At 41.3% G+C, this 21,698-nt stretch overlaps 2 protein-coding genes across 2 annotated transcripts; one reads left to right on the top strand and one right to left on the bottom strand.

Moving 5' to 3' along the window:
* Positions 1-127: 127 nt before the first annotated feature.
* Positions 128-754, bottom strand: LOC129771943 (uncharacterized protein K02A2.6-like). The gene is made up of 2 exons (XM_055776091.1): positions 727-754; positions 128-654 (listed from the first exon to the last, which is right to left on the bottom strand). The coding sequence occupies exons 1-2, from the start codon at positions 752-754 to the stop codon at positions 128-130; spliced, it is 555 nt and encodes a 184-aa protein (XP_055632066.1).
* Positions 755-1,172: 418 nt separating this feature from the next.
* Positions 1,173-7,172, top strand: LOC129771949 (uncharacterized). The gene has a single exon (XM_055776107.1). The coding sequence runs from the start codon at positions 1,173-1,175 to the stop codon at positions 7,170-7,172; it is 6,000 nt and encodes a 1,999-aa protein (XP_055632082.1).
* Positions 7,173-21,698: the final 14,526 nt, after the last annotated feature.

The raw sequence follows: 21,698 nt of genomic DNA on the forward strand, positions 1-21,698 counted from the left end.
TGTGACGTTGCCAGATCGCTGGGATGTTCGCTGCTCCGTATACTGCTCTTGTCGGACGGACCAACCCATGTGTTGGTGTGTTCAGTGTGAGGATATGTCGAAACTCCGCGTCGATGGTTAGATGAGTTCACGCATCCGTCACGTCTAGATGACAGAATAGATTCGCTCCCTTCATTCGGTGGAAGATTGATTCTATCTTGGGAATCGGGTGTTCGTCGATGATCATCCGAGGGTTTACTGTTGGCTTGTAGTTACCGGTGATGCGTAGTTTCCCGTTTTTCTTCACTACGATGTGGGTGGGGGACGCCCATTCAGAATAGTCGACTCTCTCGTATACACCAGCAGCTAGCTTTTTGTCGATTTCTTGGGCATACTGGCTTCTCAATGCCAGCGGAACGTCACGAGCTTTGGCAAAGACTGGAACTGTCCCCGGTTTCAGATGCACTGATGCGGGAGGTCCTATTAGCTTACCGGGAGTTTCGCTGAAGACATCTTCATAAGTTGCGAGCAACTGCGATAGAGCTTGTTGTTGTTTTTTCAGTAACACAGGAGCGGTAGGTACAAGTGAATGCACCGCGTCGTTTTGGGCGAATAGCTCATTCAGGTCCAGTTCACCCGAAAATTTGGCAATCCACTCTCTTCCACACAGCGTATCTGTTGAAACCGCTGGGCACAAATTTAAAATTGACACCCGAAAATGTCAAAAAACCCGAACAATATAAAAACTGACAGCTACGTTAAGACAAAGCGACATAAAAAGTATATTCGTAGAACGCTTAGTCTGATAATTGATTACTCTGAAACTTGAACCGTGAATTTTCTATTTAAAAAAATATTCAGTACTTTAATTAGTGTTTTGAAAACATAAATTTATAAAAGCGGTAAGCCGCAGATATTTATATTAAAAATATATATAAATATATTACTGAATTTGTTCGATATAGGACTCCAACATTTACATCGGGGATTGCACACGCGGTTTGCAGTGCAAGATAGATAAAAAAACTAGTTCTGTAAGTCAAATAATTATATATTTCTTTTATAAAATGTAATTACCTACGATGAATTTTTAGTTTGAGCTGGATTAAACGTGCTGCTACAAAAACTACGTTTTACTAAACCGATTTTCCGAACAATTTCTCAAAAGAACTATTTCTAACCTTACTTTTGAGATGGAGGATCAAGCTTGCGAGAAGTGCAATAAAACCGATAATCGTCCAATGGTGGCTTGCGACGCATGCGAAGCCTGGTATCACATGGAATGTGTAGGAGAATCTCCGGGAGTGGAAAATCGATCTTTCGAGTGTCCTAAGTGTACTGTCAAGAAGGATAAACAAGCAAAAAGGGGGAATAAGCAGAACGCTCCCGCGCCCTCAAAGCCTTGTAAATATCAAACCTCTAAAGGCGCAGTGCCTCCCATCGAGAGAGATTCTAATCTGGAATTTCCGGTTCCATCTGATAACCAAGACAACTCGGAGCGAGCAGAATTTATCGGTCAGAACGAAGTGGCAACGAACACATTAGAAACGGTAGGCGAAAACATAGTCGAATGTGGTTTCGAACATTCCGGGAACCGTCTACGAGATAAGCTAAAACGGTTGGAGAATGAAATGAAGTTGAAAGAAGAACAACTATCAGAAGAGAGAATAATTCAGGAGAAGCGGATCGAGCTGGAGGCGAAGTTAATGCAGAAGAGACTGTATCAGCAAAGGGAGCTGAAACAGAAACAGTTGCATCACGAACGTCTGATGTATCAGAAACAGTTGGAAGAAGAGGCTGAGTTTCAACGTCAACAACAACTCTTACGCGAAGAATTCTCAAAACTCAAAGGCGATCTGCGATCTTCTGAGTCGGAAAATAAAACGACGGAACCCAGTAATAGCAATCCGCAACCTGTTCCTGAGTTACAGGAAACACTAAAACGTAACCCGAAATTATCAAAAATTCCAGTACTCACGCGAACAACGCAGGCACAACAGCAAGACGTTCCAAGTGAGGACGGTTCATCGTCTACGAGTGATGCAGACAACGACGAGGAGGAATTCGAAGAGCTCAATCCAGTACCGCCCGCAATTCCAACGCAGACGACAAGAACACTAACTTCGTATGGGTCGGGGCCAAACAAGGCTCAACGTGCTGCTCGCCAAGTTTTAACGAAAAAACTTCCCGTGTTCACAGGTCGGGTTGAAGAGTGGCCGCTTTTCTACAGCAGTTATGTCAACTCTACGGATGCGTGCGGCTTCTCAGAGGTAGAAAACCTTGTACGTCTCCAAGAATGTTTAAGAGGACCAGCTTTGGATTCGGTACGTAGTCGGCTTCTACTTCCAAAAGCTGTTCCTCAAGTGATTGAGACCTTGCGTATGTTATACGGTCGGCCGGAACAGCTTATCCATACTCTGCTATCCAAGGTCCGAAGAACAGATGCACCAAGAGCTGATCGACTAGAAACCTTCATACCATTCGGGATGGCGGTACAAGAGCTATGCGATCATCTGGAAGCAGCAGAGTTGCACGACCATCTTGTGAATCCGGTTCTGATTCAAGAACTGGTCGATAAACTTCCAGCGTCCACGAAGCGAGAATGGGTTCATCATAAACGCAATGCTGCAAACGTAAATCTCCGCACATTTTCTGATTTTGCGTCGTCCATCGTGTCCGAAGCCAGCGAAGTTACACTGAACGTCGATTCACACTTCTCCACTAAATTTGAAAAACCGAAACCGAAGGATAAAGGATTTATTCATGTTCACAGTGGACCGTCAACGAATTTATTTCCACTAAGTCCATGTCGCATCTGTAAAGCTTCGGGTCACCGTATACGAAACTGTGAAGAATTTCGCCGATTGAATCTTGCTGAGCGGGTTAAGCTGATGGAACGCTGGAAGCTGTGTGAACGTTGCCTCAATGAGCACACAGGATGGTGCCGTTTCAAGATTACGTGCAATGTTGGTAATTGTCGCTTAAATCATCACCCATTGGTACATAAAGATACGACTCCCGTTCCGGTGGTACAACGAGCTACGACTCTGGCCACAGTTAATGCAGGTCATCTACACACGCATCTCGATGGGAAGCTACCCGTTATTTTCAGAATCGTTCCTATCACATTGCTTGGTGAGCGAAAATCTATCACTACGTTTGCTTACCTCGATGAAGGCTCGTCAATGACACTCGTTGAAGAGAGCATCGTTCGCGAGCTGGGAGTACGAGGAGCGTATCAGCCGTTGACTCTCCAGTGGACGGGCAATATTGTTCGACGGGAAGCTTCATCTGAGTGTGTGTCATTCAAAGTTGCTTCCAATGCAGGAGATCGATTAGATGTGAAAGAAGCACATACGGTGAAAAAGTTACATCTACCGAAGCAGCGAGTTAACTTCAAGGAGTTGTCCAAACATTATCCACATTTGGAGGGTCTGTATGCAGCCGACCATACTGGAGAGGAACCGAAAATCCTGATCGGACTCAACAACGCCTTCTTGCTTGCTCCATTGGAATCCAGGGTTGGTAATGCCAATGAACCCATTGCAGTTCGCTCTTGCTTAGGATGGACGATATATGGCCCTAGAGATACTGTTTCGACAACTGGTTTTCTCGGTTTCCACAGTGGATATACTAACGAGGATCTTCACCAAATGATGTGGGAGTATTATCTGAGTCAAGAGCCTCGAACCATTGTAAGTAAGCTTCCGGAATCTGCTGAGGACCGCAGAGCACGAGAACTCTTGGAGGCTACGACGATTAAAATCGGTGATCGGTTCGAAACCGGTCTCCTTTGGCGAACAGACGACGTTAAATTACCAGACAGTTACCCGATGGCAATCAAGCGGTTACAGGGACTCGAGCGGCGACTTCTGAAGAATCCGGAAATGTACGATAAAGTGAAACAGAAAATAAAGGAGTACCAAGTAAAAAAATATGCACATAAAGTAACCCCGGTGGAACTTGCGACGTCTAATCCGAATAAAATATGGTACTTGCCTCTGAATGTGGTTGTCAACCCAAGGAAACCACAAAAAATAAGGTTGGTGCTTGACGCAGCGGCACAAGTAGACGGCGTATCCCTAAACTCGAAGCTCCTCGCGGGCCCAGACTTCCTGACGCCCCTCCACACCGTTATTCAACAGTTTCGCGAAAGACAGGTGGCGTACGGCGGAGATATTCGTGAAATGTATCACCAGTTCCGAATGAGAGACACAGACAAACACGTTTTGCGTTTTTTGTTTCGGGCTTATCCAAAGACTGAACCGGAAGTATATGTAATGGACGTGGCCATTTTTGGCTCAGCATGCTCGCCTGCGTCCGCACAATATATAAAAAATCTCAACGCATCCCACTACGCTGATCAGTTCCCCGAGGCAGCAAGTGCAATTATCCACAAGCACTATGTGGATGATTATTTTGATTGTGCGGATACTGCTGATGAAGCTATTGAACGAGCGAAACAAGTGCGTTACATTCATAGCCAAGCTGGTTTAGAGATACGCAATTGGGTCTCAAACTCGACAGGTTTCCTTGAAGCAATGGGTGAATCAACTTCAGGAAGCATGGTGTCGTTGAATAACGGCAAAGAGGGTCCTAGTGAGCGTGTTTTAGGAATTATTTGGCTGCCCTCCGACGACGTGTTCACTTTCTCCACGACGATGCGCGCAGACCTGATGCATTATATGTCAACCAACGATCGTCCTACTAAACGGATCATACTCAGCTGCATAATGAGTCTTTTTGACCCATTAGGTTTGCTAGCACCATTTACCGTTCACGGGAAAGGTCTTCTTCAACATACCTGGCGCTCTGGCTGCGATTGGGATGAGAAGGTGAACGATGAGTGCTACGAAAAATGGTCTCGTTTGCGAAATGTATTTCCCGTCATCAACCAAGTGCTCATACCCCGGTGTTATCTGCGAAATGCCCCATCAAGCGCATACAGTACGCTGGAAGCCCACGTGTTTATGGATGCGAGTCAGGATTACTACGGGTGCGCTGTATATTTCCGAATAACTCACCAAGGAAATTCTCGATGTTCGCTGGTGGCTGCGAAGACGAAAGTTGGTCCGTTGAAGCCATTTTCCATTCCACGAATGGAGTTGCTAGCTGCAACATTAGGAGTACAACTGTTGAATTCAGTATTATCAAATCACAACATCAAACCTACGAAACGTGTTCTATGGACTGACTCATCAACAGTGCTGCATTGGATAGCCGCAGACCCGCGAAAATTTAAACCGTTTGTCGCGTATCGAGTCGGCGAAATTCTGCAGGAAACAAGTATAAACGAGTGGCGTTATGTACGCAGCAAATTAAATATTGCAGACATCCTAACTAAATGGAGCAATCATGCTTCACTAGAGCCCGATGGTCCCTGGTTCTGTGGTCCGGATTTCCTCCAACACTCGGAGGAAGAATGGCCATCTTACAACCGCCCTCCGCCAAGTCTCGTTTCAGAGCTCAGAGTTCTCAACATGTTCCACACAAAGGTGGATAATATCCTGTGGATCGACGCTTCCAGAATATCCAAATGGAACATTTTATTACGTTCGGTTTGCTGCGTGATCCGATTCATTTCAAACTGTCGCCTGCGAATTCAACGAAAACCTATCGAAGTATTGTACGTTCCAGAGATGTCAAAACTTGTACGGCGTTCAGTTTGTTCGATCATCGTACCCCTAAAACAAGAAGAGTATGAGATTGCCGAACAAGTGCTCTGGAGGCAAGCACAACGAGATTTTTATGGAGATGAAATAAGTACCCTGTTGAAAAATCGTCAATTAGCCCGTGAACAGTGGATACCGATTGAAAAGTCAAGTAAGCTGAAAAAACTGTGTCCGTTTCTCGATGAGCATGATGTTTTGCGCGTGGATGGTCGAACCAGCATGGCGGAATTTGTTCCCTTTGATACCAGGTTTCCCATTATATTGCCGAGGGATCACATCATCACATATCGAATCGTCGAGTTCTACCATCAGCGATATGGACACGCAAATAAAGAAACGGTATTCAACGAAGTTCGTCAGCGGTTTTCGATTTCAAAGCTAAGAGCATTGGTGGCAAATGTCGCAAAAAGTTGCCCATGGTGTAAAGTGCGCAATTCTCGTCCACATGTGCCAAGAATGGCTCCGTTGCCAATAGAACGTCTAACCCCATATGTTAGGCCGTTCAGTTACGTGGGGGTGGACTATTTCGGTCCTATTGAGGTCACTGTGGGTTATCGTAGGATCGAAAAACGGTGGATTGCCCTATTTACCTGCTTGAATGTGCGTGCAGTTCACCTCGAAGTGGCTCACCGCTTGAATACCGAATCGTGTATAATGGCCATTAGACGATTTGTTGTGCGACGAGGACCTCCAATAGTTATCTTTTCTGATAATGGAACTAACTTTAAGGCTGCAAATAATGAGCTGCAGAATCAGATCCAACTTATCGATACTGCATGTGCCAATGTGTTCACCAACGCAAGAACGCGATGGTGCTTCAATCCGCCCTCCGCACCCCATATGGGGGGCGTATGGGAGCGCATGGTGCGCACAGTTAAAGAGGTAATGAAGACGCTGCATGAAAGACATCGCCTTAACGACGAGATACTGCTAACAGTTATCGCTGAGACTGAAGAAATCGTCAATGCCAGACCGCTCATCTATCTTCCTCAGGACTCCGTGGAATGTCAAGCCATAACACCGAATCATTTTTTACGTGGTACTTCGTCAGGGCTCCAAGATCCAGTGATCGCACCAACTAGCGAAGCAGAAGCATTGCGCAATGCGTATTTTCGCTCGCAACTGGTTTCGGATGAGCTGTGGAAGCGTTGGCTGAAGGAATATCTGCCGTCGTTAAACGCGCGGACCAAATGGATGGAGGAGACTACCCCTTTAGCTCCTGGAGATTTAGTTTTCATCGTTGACGACTCTAACCGTAATGGGTGGATACGGGGAGAAATACAGGAAGTAGTTGAAGGTCGTGACGGTCGCATACGACAAGCCAAGGTGCGCACTGCGAATGGGATATTTCGGCGACCAGTGAGCCGGTTGGCTCGAATCGAAATTATGTCGGTTGGTAAATCTTGCCCAAATGAAGGTTCCGGACAAGGTTTACGGGTCGGGGATTTGTTGAAACCGCTGGGCACAAATTTAAAATTGACACCCGAAAATGTCAAAAAACCCGAACAATATAAAAACTGACAGCTACGTTAAGACAAAGCGACATAAAAAGTATATTCGTAGAACGCTTAGTCTGATAATTGATTACTCTGAAACTTGAACCGTGAATTTTCTATTTAAAAAAATATTCAGTACTTTAATTAGTGTTTTGAAAACATAAATTTATAAAAGCGGTAAGCCGCAGATATTTAAATTAAAAATATATATAAATATATTACTGAATTTGTTCGATATAGGACTCCAACATTTACATCGGGGATTGCACACGCGGTTTGCAGTGCAAGATAGATAAAAAAACTAGTTCTGTAAGTCAAATAATTATATATTTCTTTTATAAAATGTAATTACCTACGATGAATTTTTAGTTTGAGCTGGATTAAACGTGCTGCTACAAAAACTACGTTTTACTAAACCGATTTTCCGAACAGTATCATAGTCACCGGACACGACGTACAAATCCAGCTTTCGTGTCGTTTTCCCGATGCTGACGTTTACTGGTAGTCGACCCAAACACTGAATACGGTGACCAGTGTAACTGGAGAACTGACGATCTGTCCGTAACAATGTAAAGGAGGGTTTGAGCGTCCGTAGTTTCGCTTCACTGATGATTTCGCAAGGAGCTCCGGTATCCACTTCCATTTCTAGCATCCGTCCGTCGATGATGACGTTAATGACTCGCTTTCCAGACGTGGCGATGGAATGAATTTTGTCCAGAGACGGCACGACGTCTACTTGAATGGCAGGTTCCTCCGATTGAACCTGTGAGGTGGATTGATCGTGGAAATTCCGCTTTGGTGCTCTGCAGACTTTAGAGATGTGGCCTGTCTTCCCACAGTTGAAGCACGTCGCACTGTGGAACTTACACTTGTTGCGTGGATGGTTACCGCCACATCCACCACACACACTCTGGTCGAATGATGTTTTTTCGTTGTAATTCGGTTTGTGTGACATTTGTAGATACGACGAGGATGAGCTGCTAGGATGTACTCTCCGTGTCTTTGGCCGCTCGTAGCCAAGTTTGTTGGTTGCTTCTGGTGTCAACAATGATCTGGCTATTTGCACTTCTTTGGTTGTGTTGCGAGTAGCTTCAAGGGTATGTGCAACTCCAAAAGCGTCTTTGAACGTCGCTGGTTTCTTGGCAATAATCTCGTCACACATTTCTCGCGATTCTAGACCGTGCAACAGCTGTTCGATGAGCATCCTATCGAGAAATTCGCCATACTCGCAATTAGCAGCACCTTGTTTGAGTCGTAGAACGAAGCTGGAAATCGACTCGCCTCTTTGCTGTACGATTTCCCGGAATTTGATGCTTTCTACGTACTTATCCTTAGCTTGGTCGAAGTGGTCGACTAACGTCTTTCGGAGCTCATCATACGGGACATCTGCCGGGTTATTTGGACTCACAAGGAACTTGACGGCATTGTTCAGTTCCGCACCCATATGCACGCGTATTGTGCTTCCGGGATATTACTCAATTGAAGAGCCCACTCAAAGCGGTTGAAGTAGTCCGCTACCGAAGTGGTGTCCGAGGATCGATACTCCGAGACAGAAAACGATGGTGTTTTGGTGGTTGGCGCAGTCGCGGCTTGGACGGGACTCGGGTGCGCCAAATGCGCAAAGGAGGATTTCAAGGCATCCGCTAGCATCTGCGTCAGTGACTGCATTAGCTCTGGGTCCGCCATTGTATTTTGTCACTGGATCAAAACGTACGCGTCTTACTTTCGACCGAAAAACTTGCCTCTAAATCCCACTTCTGACACCAAAATTTTATATCTTCGGGATTTTAGAGGTAGAAGAGACGACGACGGATGCGATTTATAACTTTTATTTGCATTACAAATAACTAAACAGACTAAATTCAGATTGTCATATACCGACAAAAGGTGGTATTCTTTTCGATAGTCTAAAGTCTACTAAAAAAACTGAACGGCAGTGTTGCCAGAGAAAGTAACAGAATTCGAATGTAAAAAATTAAATACACAACAGATAGATCAAAAAAATTATGTTTGGATATTTCCGGAGAAAATATGCCCAGGCGTTTCAAATTTAATGCTCGAACTGTAACCAAGTTGGACCTTCCTCTCCAAGGTTTTGACTTACTGAATATTTAGATTATTTGGATGACATCAAAATACCGAGCTACGAAGAAGCTACACCAAAAGTGCTGATAGGTCTAGATAACATTCACCTTATCTCACCTTTAGATTCCCGGATCGGAGATTCGGGGTATCCAATTGCTGTTCAGTGCCGATTGGGGTGGACAGTGTATGGGCCATGTCTAGGACTGGTCACAAGTGTTCCATTTATTGGACACCATCGTTGTATGTGTGAAGAATGTAGCGCGTCTGATCGACAATTAGATGCTTTACTGAAAGATCATTTTCAACTGGAATCGGTAGAGGTCCCATCAATTCGTCTGGAATCGAAAGAAAACTGTCGAGCACGTGAAATATTGGGAAGAACTACCAGTGCGCATCGGCGAAAGATTTGAGACCGGATTATATTTTTCCCAGAAAGCTACTCAATGGCTGTTCAGCGACTCAGGAGTTTGGAGTTACGAATGGAGAGATATCCGGGAGTAGGTGATAAACTGCAATGTCAGCTAAAAGAGTACATAAAAAAGGGCTACGCCCATCATATAACGGGACGGGAACTTCGTGAAACACCAACAGGAAAAGCTTGGTATTTACCACTGAATTTCGTAATAAATCCGAAGAAACCTGATAAGGTTCGATTCGTGTGGGATGCCGCAGCGAAGGTCAACGGTGTTTCACTGAACGATAAACTTCTAAAAGGTCCAGATATGTTGACATCATTATCCGGGGTTATTAGCAGCTTCCGTGAGAGAAAGATTGCATTTGGGGGTGACATTCGTGAAATGTTTCACCAAATAAGGGTTCGCGCAGAAGATCGACAAGCTCAACGTTTTTCTTTTCCGCACGAAACCCAGGTGATGAGCCGCAGATTTATGTGATGGACGTGGTTTTCTTCGGAGCTAGTTGTTCTCCTTGCTCATCTCAGTTCATTAAGAATTTGAATGCACAAGAGTATTCTGCAGAATATCCAGAAGCAGCCGAAGCGATTATGAGTAAGCATTATGTTGACGACTACTATGACAGCGTTGATACCGTGGAAGAGGCAGTTCGACGAGCCAAATGAAGTGAAGCAATTACATGCGAAAGGAGGCTTCGAGATTCGGAATTGGGTCAGTAATTCCTTAGATGTCATGTACCGCCTAGGTACAAACCAATCGGAAGAATCCAAGGTTCTGGATGTTGATAAGAATGAAGAAGCGGCTAGAGTGTTGGGAGTAAAGTGGAATACGGTAGATGATGTATTTATATTTACGCTAGACATGCGAAAAGACCTTCAGCCGTTCATTCAGGATAGTGCATGACCTACTAAACGGATTGCATTGAGGTGCATCATGAGTATGTTCGACCCTAAACAATTTCTTGCTCCGCTGCTAATTCACGGACGTATTCTGATGCAAGATCTTTGGCGAAGTGGTATCGGCTGGGACGATAAAGTAAGAGAGGAGCATTATGAAAGATGGTTAAAATGGACACGCTTACTTACGTTGATTGACACCATCAAAGTACCACGATGTTACTTGGGAGAAGCGAATTCAAAAGTATACAAGTCGATACAGCTGCATGTATTCGTCGACGCTGGTGAAGAAGCCTATGGAAGTGTAGCATATTTCCGATTCACCGACAAAGAAATTATTCGTTGTGCGTTCGTTGAAGCGAAAGCAAAGGTGGCACCGTTACAATATTTATCCATCCCTCGAAAAGAATTGGAGGCTGCTGTATTGGGGGCACGTTTATCAAAAAAAGACGGGTGGGTAATGTCGGTGACATAACCGGAGTGACGTAGGACTATACAAAGGGGACAGCTTTTGCTAAATATATGTTTTAAATATATTGTTTTATTTTCTTCTCCTACGTGAATACCTACCTATCTAACTGAAAAATGGATTAGTCTACTGTTTACTCTTTATGAACATGTTGGAGGTTCTGAAAAGAACCTTTGGTGTTGTGTTTTTGCGTTTTTTTTACAAACTTTCTCATTTTTTTCTCACTATCTTATAGTTACTTCTTGATATTTTTCTGAAGGCTTTGTACTTATTAAATGTTCCACGCCGGTCATCTTTTGGCGTACGCACATATCGTACAATCAAAATGATGGCTATGATAGGGAATGCATAGTGGTCCTCAGTTCATTCACTATCATATATTTCACTATTGAGCACATTACCGTACCTTAAACTGTGGTTTCGGAAACGGATGAATTGTAAGATTTGTAGTCTCCGCAAACAATGTAAATAAAAATGAAAAAGAACTGAGGTTTTGGAGACGAACTCTACGATCTGTCGAGAAATAGACGAGCTATAAGCGTTCTGAAAAACCAACAGTGGAAACAGGGACGGATGACTTTCAGATTAAAGTCCTTTAAAATAAGAACAGAGCAACAGGAAATACATAGCTCATCATGTTGCTCCTTAGTTATGTTTCTATACAATGCAGATGTAACCTCTGTCAATTTCAGTTATCAACCAAAGAAAACAGTTCTTGCTACCGAGAAAATTCGTGAATGCCATCCTGCATACAATGTGTTGTAATTTGAAGCCACTTTCAATTCAGGAACCATGCATGGGTTTGTGAAAACTGAATGATCAATTTAAAAGACCCCAACCACCAATAAGTTCAAAAACAAGCATAAACAAAATAAATCAGTTCATATTATATGTCATATTATGTCACTTTAGAATGCATTGATATTGTGAATAACTCTTCTTTAAAAGGTTTAATGGCCCTGAAAAGCGCCGTGTTTTAGGGTGGCTGGTTTTGCCACCAAAGCAGTCTGTATAAACAAACTTTTTCCTTCTTCTACCTGCTGCCGTTTCGCGATTGCGTTTGCCACTCGCTGAAAATAGTTGTTGCCACCGAACCGAATGTGCTCTGTTCTGTAAACGGGGTTTCTTATTGTCGTGAGCAGCTTTGCAAGCCAACTGGAGCACTCCGGCGGCCGAAACTCTATAACCGCTGTTAGGTATACTGGTGCTCCGACACAAATCCGTTGATGCGATGTGATGTGAAACGATGCCATACAACCACACGGGTTTACGGTTTGAAAGAAAATAAGATATTTTTTTGGGGTCCGCGTGTTTTATACTCTAGTGGTACACACTCACAGGATAGAGACAAATCGGCAGACTCAGCCAGAGGGGCGAGTCCAACGAGACGAACGAATGAGCGTTAAAAGAGAGCGATGGCAAAAAAATACATTCATTACGATTTGTTCGCTCGTTGGATTCACATGCAGGCTAAAAAGGGTCCTTTTCAGGATCACAAAATTATCTTCAATCTAAAGAGTTTATTGTTTTGTTATCACTCGATATCCCCATCTTGCTCGGTTAAACCTTCCTGTTTAGCTATTGCGTTTGCCACTCGCCACAGCTTTCACAGTTGGAAAATTTCTTCCCATCCAGCTTGTGACATATTTTACAGTAAATTACATTCAATGGCACGTCGCATTACCACCACTCAGTATCGGATTGGAGGTAATTTTAACCTGTAATTGAACATTTGCGATGACAGTGGTACAGTGTCGACCTTCAATGTGGGGTCATAATTTGGACCCCGAGCTCTATGTTTACAAAAATGTCCAACTAAATATGTCGCATTACTGGTCCGTCCAATTAGCTAAATGTCGAGATAAGTGTAAATTACTGTACTTTAAATCTAGAAGCAATTCAAGAATTGGTGAAAATCAATAAGCTCAGAACAACTGCCAAATTCACATACTCATCATATCCTGGCAAACAAATTATGAAAAAATCAATTTGTGTTTTATTATTATTTTGGATATTATTTTAGAATGCATTAAACTGTATTTCGTAAACTCTTTTTTGGAAGGTTTAATAGCCCTGATAAGCGCCGTGTTGTATGGAATGGTTCCAATTTAGAAAACTTAGTACTCGTGGTTGTGAAAAACCCATTTCGAACGCCCTCGATGCCGCCTTGTTCTGGATTTGCCATCAAAGCAGATTGTTTAAAAAACAATTTTTTTTTCTTATGCTACCTGCTGCCGTTTTGCGATTGCGTTTGCCACTCGCCACTCGCCGCATCTGCCTGTTGTTGTCTTGATGTCCACCGAACCGAATTTGGTCTGTTCCGAATGCGGGTTTTCTTATCGTCGCGAGCAGCTTTGCCAGCTAACTCGATCACTTCGGCGGCCGAAACTATATAACGCCGGCTAGGTGGACTGGTGCACTGGTACTAACGCGCTCGGCCTAGCTACCCTTGTGGAGCAATTGGCGAATACACCTACGGGGAACTGGAGACCAACACGGTTCGAGCGGGATTTTGCATTTCTCTTAACTTGCCCTCCTTTGCCATGTCCAGACATGGCTGCTTGGATTGGTTCGTTGATGTGTTGTGATGCGAACTGATGTGGTGTACGGTTTGAATGAGAATGATCGTTACGGCAGCGGAGCGGGGATTTTTAAGCTGACTGGCTGGCTCGAGAATTACGCATGTGTGAGACTGCGACCAATGTTTCGTTCATTTTTTTCTTTTTCCTTTCCAATCGTGGTTCATTCTATTTCGCTGCTGCTCTGGTTGCCCGTTTTGGTCGGTACGATTTGAGGAGCACAAAATGGACCAATAAAAAATGGGCACATAGTGCATTTGGACAATGCTTGATATTTCACAATTATTCAATTATTTATCTCAAGAAAAATGAATTGTTATTCGTTATGATAGATGCGTAGATATATTTCCTATCAATTGATGCAAAAACCTTTGCGATCAATTGAGAAATGCTCGAGTTATAAGCGTTCCAAATCTTGCATTTTTTCCTACTTGTTCAGTGCTAGGTTTTCATTTCACCCCCTATATCTTCCGGTTAGACGTAGTCCTACGTCAAAAATTAGAGATAATCACTCATTTTTAATCCCAAAAGTATTCTTTTGGACTGATTCGAATGCTGTTTTTTCCTGGGTGAGGTCAGAGCAAAGGAAGTATAAGCCATTTGTGGCCCACCGTATTGGAGAGATTTTAAGCATCACAAATCCTGATGACTGGTATTGGGTTCCCACAAAGTTCAACGCAGCTGATGATCTTACAAAATGGGGAAAGACCACAGAGTTACGATCAAAAAGTCGATGGTTCCATGGACCGGAATTTTTGTATCTTTCGGAAAAACACTGGCCAGAACAGAAACAAATCGCAGCAGACATAGTAGCAGAACTGAGGGCAAGTGTACTGTTCCATGAAATTGAACTACCCGAAGGATTAGTTCAACGAGTACAACATATTTCCCGCTGGAACGTGTTGGTTCGAACAATTGCGATATCAATACGATTCGTTTCGAATTGTAAACGTCGAGTAAAAGGTATGGCTATTGAGGCATTGCCTTTTTCAAGGAGAATAAACAAGAAATCATTATTTCCATCCGTCGAAGTGCCGTTACGACAGGAAGACTACCTGGCAGCCGAAAATTGTTTATGGCGGGTGGCACAGGGAGAAGAATTCGCAGACACGGTGAAGGTTCTAGTGAAAAATAAGGAGCTAGCGATTGGGGAAAAAATTCAGTTGGAGCGGTCGGATCAACTGTATCCGTTATCACCGTTTCTAGATGAGTTTGGAGTCATCAGAATGGAAGGCAGGGCAGAGCGGGCCGTATATGCAGCATTTGATGCACCTTATCCCATTATTCTTCCGAAAAAACACATAGTAACTTCCAAATTGGTTGAGTATTATCATATACAATGCGGCCATAGCAGCAGAGAAACAGTTGTCAACGAAATTCGTCAACGTTTTTACATTAGTTGCCCTCGATCAATAGTTAAAAAAATAATGAAAAATTGTCAGTGGTGTAAGATAAGAAAAACGAAACCTATAGTGCCACGAATAGCACCCCTTCCAGCACAACGGTTGGCGGCTAGGATGGATCCATTTTCATACGTCGGAATTGACTATTTCGGTTCATTAGAAGTGTCTATCGGTCGACGGAAGGAAAAAAGATGGGTGGCATTATTCACGTGTATTACGGTACGTGCAATACATTTAGAGGTGGCGTACAGCCTGACGACGGAGTCGTGCAAAATGGCGATCAGAAGGTTTGTTAAGCGTCGTGGTAGTCCCATCGAAATCTTCTCGGACAACGGAACAAATTTTGTAGGAGCGAGTAGAGAATTGGCATCGGAGATTCGCAGAATTAATGTAGATTGTGCCGACACATTCACTAGCGCTCGTACACGATGGAATTTTAACCCACCATCTGCACCGCATATGGGAGGAGTATGGGAGCGAATGGTTCGTTCGGTTAAGGAAGCCATGAAAGTGTTTGCTGATGGAGGAAAGTTGACTGACGAGATCCTGCAGACAGTACTGACCTAAGATAAGATCAGACAATAGGGAGTCTTTTACGGACCAAATTTCTGTCAGATACGGACCAAATTTCTGTCAGTCGTTCTGATTTCTGATTGGTCGATTTCGATAAATTTTGTAAACAAAGTCGATTTTTCCAGTGTTGCCAATAAAAATAAATTACGTTGGGTTTGTATTGAATTTAGAAAAAAAATAAATTTAATTGATATTACGATACTTAGTTTAGAGGAAATGTGAAGGAATTGTATACACGTTTTACCTAATTATTTTGTTACTATATTTTGATTGAATTGAAAAATTTATATATATATATATATATATATATATATATATACATCCATTTCATGTCAAACCGATATAGTGCTCCTCAGATTTCCATGAAAAGTGGTAGTTTCTTTCTTTATTGCAAAATATTAGACCCGTATTTTTTATTTTTTCGTTAGGGTGACCTTTTCTTATTTTAGGGTGGTCCGAAAAATCATTTTTTTCAACTTTTTTCCTAAAAGTGCCTTTTTTAAAAATTCATAACTTTTGAATCACTGAACCGATTTAGATGATCGATATATCAAATTGAAGCCAATTAATCTTTTTTGGAAAAATATTAGGCTTGCCAAGAAATCGAATTTTGTTTTCGTAACTATTGATTGTAGTTGTTTTTTGTTATTTTTATGTTTTTTGTTTTTATGTTTTTATATTTTATGTTTTTTCTTGAAAGCTGAGGATTTATTACATAACATATCTCGATATCAGATAGGTTTTTTTGTGTTTTTGAGTGACTTTTCAAAGTTAACCGGTCGTCCGTAAAATCATTTTTCCACTCTTATCCAAAAATAATTTTTTGCAAAAATTTATTACATTTGAACTACTGAACTGATTGAGATGATCGACATATTAAATTGAAGCCAATAAGCCAATCTTTTTTGAAAAAATATCACACTTACCGGAAAGATAGGATTCTAGTCGCATAGGTCTAGTCTAGTCACATAAGAATATTGAACGAAGACTTAAAACATGTTAAATTTACAAAATAATGACTCTAAAACGAAAAAAACACCTCTCTAGAACCCTCTTTCCAAGTTCAATACTTTTTTCAATATTTTTTCTATTAAAAATCTACCTCATTGGCTTCAATTAGATTTATTGATCATCTGAATCGGTTCAGAGGTTCAAAAGTTATGATTTTTTGAAAAAGTAATTTTTGGGAAAAAGTGGAAAAAATGAGTTTTCGGACAACACTAAAATGGAAATGGACATAAGTTTAGTTTAATAATAATCTATTTGGTTTCTGATACTAATATATTTTATTTCTACCATGCCATGCTCCTGCTATCAAATTTTCGTTTCCTTGTTTTTTTGTTTTCTCCGCTTTTTAAACGAAAAGATATAAATTTTATTATAATGTCATTCCTTGTTTTTTCACAATGTAATAAAGTGGATGGCAAAACATACATTTCTCCTGCCATTTTCTTCGGCAAATCAGCTTCGTTAGGTTCCAAATGCGATTTCATATTTCGGAATAGAATTTCCATTGCTAAGAAGAAATTAAAAGTCTCATCATTCACTATGCAGATGGGAGAGTTAGAAGCTGTAGCTCGCAAATATGAAAAAAGAGACGGTTGATACAATCTAGGTTGTGTTTTGCTGACTACCAATCTCTTGTTACACTGCTGACATGTTCTTTCCCGCTGAATAATTTTTTTGATGATAAAACCAGCTATATAGAACAACGAATTTTGTTCTGTTCTGTCGAGAAAAGTTTTCGCTTCATCGACGGTGTACTCATAGTCGAATTCAATATTCATATCATCCACATTATCACTAGAATTAGATGAAGCTGAAATTCGATATGATGTCGATGCTGCTTCATTGTCCATCAATTTCTGAGCTGAACATTCTTCACGCCGCTTTGATAGCAAATCTATCAATCCAATAAGATGTTGTTGTGTATCGGCTGTATACGAAGCATTCGGTACTACGGTCATGTATTGCGAAAGAGTCACAATTTTCAAGTTATTGCTGAATTGCAATGGAGTTGGGCGTCGTTGCTTTGCACGAATCAATGAGAAAAGACTCTCCAGACAATCTTGGACGAACCGCGATGTAAATATTTGTGGGTGTCCTTCATGCAAAAGCCGATCTGTCAACCTCACAATTGCATTCGTGCAAACGATTACACTTGTTTGCCATGGTTTCCAATGTCCGTGTCCTACTTGGAGATCATACATTAACCGCACCATGGTCTTCAGATGAGCGATATCCTCGTCATATTTCATAGGATCATTCAAACAAAATACTTTTTCTTCTGCCCTATTATTGATAAGCTCGAACCATCGAGCAAAGTCTTCTATGAAGCATGCGGTAGTAAGAAGCTCCGGTAATTTTCGTATTTCCGCATGAAACTTCAATGCTGCAGCCACCGTCCTGTTGCAATATTTTGTTGCGTTGCATACTTTCATTTTATCTATTGAAGATGTTCTGTTGTCAAAGCACACATCCGAGGCCGTTAGTCTGTGACAAAGCCGCAACGTGTTGTTTATTTCGGAGTTCACGATTGTGGTTAAATGGTCTCGATGAACAATATTGGATGTTAGCTTTTTTTCACGAACATACCAATCCGGAACTTTCAGGTAGACATTGTTCAACCAGCCATGTACTGTATTTTTAAATACGTGTACGGGATCGGGTATGATCTCTAGCATTCTGTTCTCAGCGTTTGGATGAGGTATCGCAGCATTTAATGTCTCATTTTTGCGACGAATATCGATCCCCAAATCCTTCCACATGCGCTGGTTTTCGGACCCGGAATCTGTTGTTATAAAATGGACACGCAAACTGATTCCCTCTGCTCTTGAAACTGCAGACAATACAGCATTCTTCAAAAACTCTTTTTGTATAGAGTTGCCGGTGTACTCGAAAGCAACCACCTGTTTCCAGCGCGCTGCGATTCCAACTAGCATGAATACCAAAGCTTTACAGGCTAAAGTTTGGGACATAGGAAGCGTTGTTGTTCCAACAAACTGCTTCGTATTTTGGCAAAACTCATTTGCCTCGTCTATGCTCATTTCGTCTAGAACCAATCCGCAGTCCTTTTCTTCAACCGACATTGTGGAGACTTTATGTTGTAGCAGCTCGAATATATCTTCAAGAATACCTACAAAATATCATTTCATATATTAACATGCGATGAGACATATGATTATAATTACATACCAGGACTGAAACGAACTCCTTCAATTTGGCGTAGTAGAGTCCTCGTGGATGGGAACGGGAAGCCTTTTTGAATAAGCTTGTCGTATCCACCTTGACATGCAAACCGAATTTGTAAATTTTCCGTAATCGTTTCATTGGACCAACGTTTCACTTTTTTAACCTCTCCTGTTAATAGCTTAATTTGATCTTCTCTGAAAAGCTTCTTCAAGGGTTGTTTTCCACGAATTCTCGAGGTCAGATATCCGCATTTTTTCTTCCATTGTTTTACAATTCTATTAACGGTTACATCAATATAAAATATTAGAAAATAACATATTTTTTGACACACTACCTTTTCAGCTTGGAAATTTGATGTTTCAAACGAAATATTTCTTCCTGTAGTTGTTTATCTCCTTCATATACGTCAACCAAATCATAATTGTTCTCAATACTTTGTATCTCTTCCCATTCCTCATTCGCGGATGCAGCTAAGGTCGGAATTTTCGTAACTCCATTTTCATTGTATTTCCCATCAACAAAATGAGCCTGTATATATACTAGTATTAGGATATGTTTTAGAATTAGTTTTTAATACTTACGCTACATATTCTTGTGCTTGATTTGATTTCAAAGAATGGAACTTCTAATTCACTGTTCACGCAAAATCGAATCCATTCTTTCCGAATATTTTTGTCTTGAGGGAACCGATAAAATTTATACTCAGGCTGAGTATCCGTCCTTCGCTCACAATTTAAGGCTTTACACTTCATTTTTATTTTTGAATTACGTTTTGTATGAATAAAATGGCTTCCTAACGTTGTTTTGGTTGTATTCCTGCTCATATAATAAGATAGAATGTTTTGGTTCAGACAATGAGAATCTGCATAACGCTGTAACGGTTGTCAGATTAGATTTATTTGCTAAAAAAAAATCCCAAATTTGTTTTGGAAACGATTATATTATAGATATGGGTATTTAAAAGACTTATTTTATCCTTTTAAAGCATATTTTTGAGATTGTCTATTTGAAAATATGCAATAATCATTGAATTCGCACCAACCAAATGTTACGATTCATTAAAATAGAAATTTGAAAAATCCGATATTTTATAATATTAGGCAGCTCTGGCATCTTCATGTCATGGCTTCGTTTTTGGACGACGAAGAAGAGTAAGAAGCCAGTTGTCTGGTCTTGTCTTAGGTACTGACTGAAGCTGAAGATCTCATCAATTCCCGACTCTTAACATACGCATCAACAAACTCAAAAGAGGATCCAGAAGCAATTACGCCGAATCATTTTCTTCGCGGGCGTTCCTCGAATCAATGTCCACCGTCGAGAATACCAGTCGATGTTGCGAGTACTTTGAGAAGCGGATACATCAGAGCGCAATATTTGAGCGATGAACTTTGGTATCGTTGGCAGCGAGAGTATCTTCCCGGTCTAAATAAAAGATCGAAGTGGTTTACAGATCAACGACAAATAGTGCCAGGAGATTTGGTGTTTGTCGTGAATGGGGATAAACGGAGCACTTGGGAGCGTGGACTAGTTACAAAAGTATTCCCAGGAGCTGATGGCAGAAGTCGTTCAGCTTCTGTGTGCACGAAAAGTGGTTCGAAGACGAGACCATTAACGAGTTTAGCAGTACTGGAAGTTTGAAATGGTAAACCCAGTTATGATCCTGATCAGGATCAGTACCAGGGCTTACGGCCGGGGGAGATGTTCTGTTCAGCGTTCAGTGTATACTTGAGAGCGGATCGAGTTTAGTGAACGCGCACTGTAGCTGACGGAGATGATTTGGTACGGGCCGGAGGCCGTCATGTTTGTTTACAATTAATGGAAAGATGGTATTATGCGAAATTGAATTGTTACGATAAGTTGAATTAAATAAAAGGAAATATAGATAAATAGATAGTTGGATAGAATCTAGAACCGAATTGAAGTAGTTGTTGCTGAAGAATTTAAATAGAAAACTAAAATGTAAGGAAAATAATTATTTGTACCTATGTAATTTAAACATGAAAATAATTACAGCTTTGAGTGCTTCAAAGTAACAGTACTCCAAGGATTGTTTTTTTACGAACGAAACAGAGAGAATTCCTCTAAAAGTAATTGTACCGATGATATATTTCGTTATTCAACGCGAGTAGTCTCCATTCAACCCTAATCGCAGCGATGGAGATAATCGAGAGAACTTCTCTAAAAGTCAGTATCAGGTTTGACGCGTCTTAGTCTGCATCAAATTTATATGCCAAAAAAGAAATTATATACCGCATGATGTCCATCATATAGATCACGCACACAAAAATAATTTCTGTGGGAACTTGAGTGTTCGAAATGACTCAAATCAATATATCAATTGTGGGTGGGACGAAGTTCGCCGGGTCATCTAGTATAAAATAATAATGTACACAATCAATTTATGTATAAATATATATCCTTCGTCAATCACCTTAAATCATTTCATTTAATAATTAAGAGCGATATCACCAAATTGTTTCCCGACTGTAGATTTTGAAAAATCGTGTTTTCTATTGAATGTTTTTACTCAGCAAAAAAGATATTCGTCATAAAAACATGGTGTTTTCAGAGGTATATTACTGGAAGTTTATTTCTAGCAACTCAATATAACTTCGATTGTCCCATGAGCGTTCATGTAACCTAAGAACTTCGACGATGCGATTTTTATTGAGATGGATTGTGTCTAGCACGAGTCCACGGTTCTCAGTGGACAACTTTTTAACATTTCATTAGGTCTATCCCGTAGAATTTTCCTCCCTTGGGATAAGAACGGAGATATAGAAGAATGTCATTGAATTTAAGATTGAAAACTTCATCAACATTCTCCTTAAGTAGAAGCTATCATTCGCAGTCTTCGATTACAACAGTATAGAAATGTACGTCACCAAAATGTGTACTATAATTGCAAAGTCGCCCTAATTAGTTCCCCACAGGACTCCTC

Source organism: Toxorhynchites rutilus, chromosome 2, assembly GCF_029784135.1.
Source record: "Toxorhynchites rutilus septentrionalis strain SRP chromosome 2, ASM2978413v1, whole genome shotgun sequence".
NCBI lineage: Eukaryota > Metazoa > Arthropoda > Insecta > Diptera > Culicidae > Toxorhynchites > Toxorhynchites rutilus.

What these genes read in the sequence shown, in the direction of transcription:
- LOC129771943 (XM_055776091.1), bottom strand. Translation starts at nt 754, where the DNA reads ATGTCGCTTTGTCTTAACGTAGCTGTCA. An exon ending in TTGTCTTAACGTAGCTGTCA is followed by an intron (nt 655 to 726) that starts GTTTTTATATTG and finishes CGGTTTCAACAG; the next exon opens with ATACGCTGTGTGGAAGAGAG.
- LOC129771949 (XM_055776107.1), top strand. Translation starts at nt 1,173, where the DNA reads ATGGAGGATCAAGCTTGCGAGAAGTGCAATAAAACCGATAATCGTCCA.